At 29.6% G+C, this 5,856-nt stretch overlaps 1 protein-coding gene across 3 annotated transcripts; it reads right to left on the reverse strand.

Moving 5' to 3' along the window:
• Positions 1-444: 444 nt before the first annotated feature.
• LOC107162501 (ADP-ribosylation factor related protein 1) lies at positions 445-5,356 on the reverse strand. 3 transcript variants are annotated; one of them, XM_015509442.2, is made up of 8 exons: positions 4,989-5,356; positions 3,705-3,775; positions 3,492-3,625; positions 3,281-3,393; positions 3,035-3,223; positions 2,599-2,809; positions 940-1,396; positions 445-880 (listed from the first exon to the last, which is right to left on the reverse strand). In XM_015509442.2, the coding sequence occupies exons 1-8, from the start codon at positions 5,048-5,050 to the stop codon at positions 753-755; spliced, it is 1,365 nt and encodes a 454-aa protein (XP_015364928.2). In that variant the 5' UTR covers positions 5,051-5,356; the 3' UTR covers positions 445-752. The 3 variants fall into 3 exon arrangements, with proteins under 3 accessions (XP_015364928.2, XP_015364927.2, XP_015364929.2); XM_015509441.2 differs by having other exon boundaries at positions 3,278-3,393; positions 4,989-5,353; XM_015509443.2 differs by lacking the exon at positions 4,989-5,356 and adding an exon at positions 4,739-4,931 and having other exon boundaries at positions 3,278-3,393.
• Between the last annotated feature and the right edge of the window lie 500 nt (positions 5,357-5,856).

Here is a 5,856-nt window from a genome sequence, read left to right on the forward strand (position 1 = left end):
AAGGATATTCACTTTTGCATTAGAAATCACCCCCAAAGTTTGAAATTGAAGCATTATTTCGACTAGTTTTGCTGTACACAGAAACAAAAAAAAAAAAACACACACACATTGTAAAATCAAAAATCAATAAATTCATCACTCCGTTCAGAATCTAAACAATTAAATGCTAATTAATTTATTTGTATATCACATTGCCTAGGAAATACCTTCCTAACCTACCTATGTTGTGTATGCATACATGCTATTAATAATTAGTAAAATACTTAAGTATTGGTATTTGCTATTTAACAACATGATGTAAGACAATACAATAACACGTAAAGAAACTGTACACATAATATTTTATAAGTAAAGTTTACACTGCCGGTTAACTACAAACTTGTTATTTTTTTTTTATGAATCAATCAATTTTATGGTTGTATAGTATTTAAGTTCAAATAAACATAGCTTAATATAACATATATATTTAATATTAATTTTATATTTTAAATTAAAAATATTTATACCTGATTAAATAATTAAATATAAAATCTGATAAATAAAAATTGACTTGACATTTATACCTGAAAATTTACAATATTAATATAATTGTATGATTTATATGAACTGACGTAGTTATTGACATAGATAGTAAACAATCAGTAAAACCTTTTTGTAAGATAACAATGGCTCATTTTTATTTAATAAAACAATAAAATCGTTAAAAATGTATAATAAGTTATATGTTTATAATCATCAGCCATATTCAATATTCATATGTGGCTTATAATTTCTGGACTAACAGTCGATACATCGGGTTGTTGAACCACCACGTCTTCTTCATCATTTTGATGCAACTTTTCCGATCTATAATTATCATCATGTTTGTTAGACAAATCACCTGTGAAAAATGGAAATTAATTTATACACAAAGGATTTGAGGTTGTTTTGGAAGTTTACTGTTCTTCGATGATTTTGCGCTAGACGACCGATTAGGTTTTGAGGGACGAGTGGGACCACTACCACTAGTACCAGCTGAATTTGACTTATTGCTAAAAATAGATCGTCTCATTTTTGCTGTGCCAGATTCGTTTTGAATAAACATTTCAGTCGAGTTCGTGGTGGTAATGGAGGTAGTGGTATTAGAGGTGGTTGTTACGGTTTCGGCCAAATTCCTATCATACTCTCTGGACTTGGCCCTGAAAAGCGGTGATCGTGATTTGGCCGATGGTATTGGTTCTGTTTGTATTTTTGTCAATAATGTCGGGGCGACTTTATTTCGGAATGCAGTTGGCTCAGGCTGTGGTTGAAAATCAGGTGGTTCGTACTCCTCATCTGACTCGCTTCTGAGTGGTATAATATATGATGTACTTCCCATTTCAGTCGTCGGGTTTGATGTTTTTGAATCAAAACTATCCTGCAGACATACCGATTAATAAATTATAAGTCCTGTAAAGCTGGTCATAAATTAATCTAGTGACATTTTATATTTTCATGGCTGTGGAACGTCGAATACAATGATTATACATTATTCATCCCTACTTCTTCCTCTGATATATACTTATTAATTATGAACATTGACTTGATCACTTAATAATAAATTGCTAAGTATAAAGTTCGTTGCTGATAAATTCTTAACTTGTTATACTGCCATATAGCTACTGATTTTATAGCTTTTAATTATTTATGTTACTTATAGGATCTGTCTGTTATAATTTAGAAGTTTCTCATTATAATTATTATAATTGCGTTTGATATTTAGGCTATTTTTCAAGTATTTAACCTTTATAGGTAAACTTTCTACTGTGCTCACATTTATAGTAACTATTAATTATTAAAAGAATTTATGCATGACCGTATCTATAAATATTATTATTTATTATATTATATTATATATATATATAATATTTAGTGCATATAGTGTGAGTTGTTATGTTTGAATAAATAAATTCTTAATACATTAATTAGCAAAAAAAAATTGAAAATATTCTTAATACCGGAGAAAAAAATTATTTATTTATTAAGTTTCTACCTAAGTAGATTAAAGAACAGGCATTGAATTCGGGTTAATTGAAAAGTATTATATTAAAAGCATAAAGGTTACTATACATAAATTATGATCAAACAGTATTGTTATAACTTATAATGGATAAACAAAATATTTAATTCATTTGAATATTTAAGTAGTTATAAAAATATAATTTTTACGTATTTTGGATTTATTTGCTCGAGTTAAATAATTTAGTTTATTAAAAAATTTTCTAATAAAAATTACATTGAACAATTAACAAATCATCCACAACACTTAGTAATATATATTAAAATAAAAAATAGTTAATTAATCGAAAAATATTTAGTCCATATCATAGTATCATAAATTAAACATATCAAATCATAACTTAAACCTAGATAACTTTCTTTTAATTTTTAATCATCATATATTGTTCCTAACGATACTAAGTATATAAATTATTTAAGATGTCAAAATGAGTTGATTAATACTGAAATTATTAAATTACACGTTATGATAATCTGTCTTAAAAATTAAAATATATATATATATATATCTGTTGGAATACGCTGCTATATCTGATTGAACGTATGTAAATAAAATCTTACTATGACTTTGTTAATTCGCCTGAACGGATTGCGTTTGGTAGATCTCCGATGAGGTGCGTTAAACGAAAGTAAATATGATTCGTTTGAATTCTGTTGATTTTTTTTCCACTCTTCAATTTTTTTATCCACTTGAGCTTTATACTGTGCCATATCTTCTATGACACGACGGTTGAGCGTATCATATAGTTTTACAATTTGTAATATCAGCCAACTAAGTCAAATAAACAACTTTATACCTCCGGTAATATAATTTAACATACACATATACTTAGTCAATTATTAGAAATTTACATTAAAATCGTTTCTTTCAAATACCATAATATACGTTATATTCTACAACTTAAATCTTTCCTCGATCGAGATTAATTTAAAGTTGTATATTATGAGATATTAAAAAGTAAATCATTAATTAAATTTGATGTATTAAAAAATTTACCTAAATCCGCTATCAATGCTCGGATCAATAAAAGCAGAACTACAGTAATTAATAGGTGCAGTATGAAGAGCTGTACATGTTTCTACAAGTGTTGGACACTTATTCGCATTCACAACAGCCTCTACATTTAATCGATCTACTATGTCCAACTCATCTAACGCCCCTGGTTTGTCTTGCTTATTAGCAAATCTAGTAAAATACAATTATTAGTCAAATCATAAAAATCAATCTTTTTAATCTTACAACAGTACTGGTTTTCCGGCAATATTTTCATGTCCTAGTAAATTATGAAAAACTTCTTTGCATTCATCTAACCGACTAAGATCTGCCGAATCCACCACAAATATTACACCGTGTACCTAAATATCACCATTCAAATTATCAATATATAGGCATAAGTGTATAACTTATGTAATGATATCTGATAAGTGATGAGTAATTGATGATTATACATTACATCAGCAAAATACTGCTTCCATATATCTCTGATTTGTTTGTGACCACCTAAATCGTAAATAGTTATAGCGTTGTCGTGATAATTACATTTGGAAGACGAAAACCCAACAGTCGAAAGAATATTTTTTTGCTTTTCTAAAAGACAATAATTTAATTTGCAATTAAAAAATATTTATATGTATTTTAGAACATATGATTATCAGTTTAAGATTACCTTTCATAATACTTTTAACGGTACAAGTTTTTCCAGCGTTGTCCAGACCAACCAGGAGCACAGTAATTTTTCTAATACACATAGAAAAATAAATCACTTATAATTATTTTTCTTTTCTTTTAATTTAAACTTTGTTTATATAATCAATTATTTTTAAAATAATATACAATACTTATCAAAATATATTTAAAATAAAAACTGCAGTCATACACGATAAAAATTAAGACAATTATGTACATACATAATATGCAACTATATACAAGAGTTTACAAATATTCAATACTTTGAAATTGGGGTTAAGTATTATACAAATGGTTCAATCCCATGTTGCGATACCACAACGAAAAAAAATTTTGAAATGATTAACGTGGTTGATGTGGTGATTTGGTTGAAATTATAAATTATAAATTATTTAATATAAGATATACTTTGAATATTTGAATGGAGAGTAGTAAACTAGTAAATAATAGAGGTATTGCTGTATTGGTATAATACATTTATTAAAATATACAATTTTTGATTTTTAAATTAAAAACTTCGTCGTATTCAATAATATAGTGTATTAAACCACTGATTACTAATGATTAGTGGTAACTCAAACATAAACTTCATGTATACTCGCTTATTGAACGGCATACCAAAATCATATTAGGCCATAATATTGTCTAAGTGTGTAATATACACATAAATTTTCATTTCTTTAACTTGTATTATATAGTCTAAGTGGGATGATGGTTGTACACTATGTTTTAATGTTTTAAAAAAAAGAAATGTAATGACGTCACTTTTGGAATTTAAAGGTAATTTCTAACCAATACTTTTAAAAACCATACGATAATAGTATAAATTATACTTATAAAAACACTTTTTTAAATAGTCAGGAAAAACTAAAAAAAATTCGGATCTTATCGTTTTTCAGAAATTAATAACTGTAATACCTACTTATATAATAATCCTATAAATTAACGTAAAAATAATTTAATTTCAGTATCATTAACAATCATAAACAATTTTGGCATTATTCTATCGAATACCTGTATCTAATATATGCTTGTGATAATCAATACCAAACGGTATGTAAATAGCTTAGTTTTAAAACCCTGACCTGGACTATATACAATTATAATTTACATTAATATCGAACACACAAAAATAACATTGAAATTTCAATTTTGGAATAAAAACCATAATTTATTTGTCATTCATTCAGGGCATCAACACAAACACTAACCGAATCCTAATCAATTTTTCATTAAACGCCTTATCATTATGCAATATCGTTACCTGCGTTGTCGTTGGTCTGCGTTCGCACAGTCTATACATTTAAACCGCAATACGTTGCCCATAACCACAGCTGTCAAAACATGTTTATTTTTTTACCCAGATACTTTGGAAAAATTTTTTTTTCAAAACAACATACGTAAGACTTATAGCGAATTTTCGTGTTGGCGTGAAATAATAATATTAAGCGCGGTTCACGGTCTAGTCGACGACAACAAACGGTAACCGCGGCAACCGGGGCCGCCGTGGAGGTTAGGACCGCGATTCGTCCGCTATCGGTCACATAATAATATTATACGATAATAAAAAATAATATTCAGCGTACGATAATAATATTAATATTACGGCGAACGAAAAATATCGTGCACGCTCGACAGCCGCGGACGGGCGGCTGTACCACCGGTTGCCCGCACTGGTACCGCCGCCGCAGCTGGTGTCCTCGTTTCCTAGTCGGCCGCGTAGAGCAATCGCCCGTGGCGGCCGCGGCTCATCATGCCCTTTATCGCAGCCATATTCACCTCCAACGAGATCACCGTGTACCAGGGGAACAGCCGACCGGTCGGTTGTGGCGCACGTTCGTTCGACGGTACCGTGTGCGTCGCCGACACAGTAGTGCGACGATGTGTGGGGCCGTCTCGTGGACTGATCGTGGTGCACACTTCGAGATACCGTGTTACTCGCCGTTACAAATCTACAAATAATATTATCTATTACTGAAGTTAGGAATTTTTTCGTGATGACTATTTTTTTTTTTTTTTATCAGAGCCATTAAGAGGTATAACTTATAGTGCCTATGGTTATAGTTTTAGAAAACGTTAAACGTACCCCTCGTCCCGTCATAATATTATGTGTGGCTTACTCGTATAACCAA

The sequence above is a fragment of the Diuraphis noxia genome, unplaced genomic scaffold, assembly GCF_037042655.1.
Source record: "Diuraphis noxia isolate RWA-SAM2 unplaced genomic scaffold, SU_Dnox_SAM2 contig0002, whole genome shotgun sequence".
Classification (NCBI taxonomy): domain Eukaryota; kingdom Metazoa; phylum Arthropoda; class Insecta; order Hemiptera; family Aphididae; genus Diuraphis; species Diuraphis noxia.

What these genes read in the sequence shown, in the direction of transcription:
- LOC107162501 (XM_015509441.2), bottom strand. Translation starts at nt 5,050, where the DNA reads ATGGGCAACGTATTGCGGTTTAAATGTATAGACTGTGCGAACGCAGAC. An exon ending in GCCGGAAAACCAGTACTGTT is followed by an intron (nt 3,224 to 3,277) that starts GTAAGATTAAAA and finishes GTATTTTACTAG; the next exon opens with ATTTGCTAATAAGCAAGACA. An exon ending in CGCAAAATCATCGAAGAACA is followed by an intron (nt 881 to 939) that starts GTAAACTTCCAA and finishes CATTTTTCACAG; the next exon opens with GTGATTTGTCTAACAAACAT.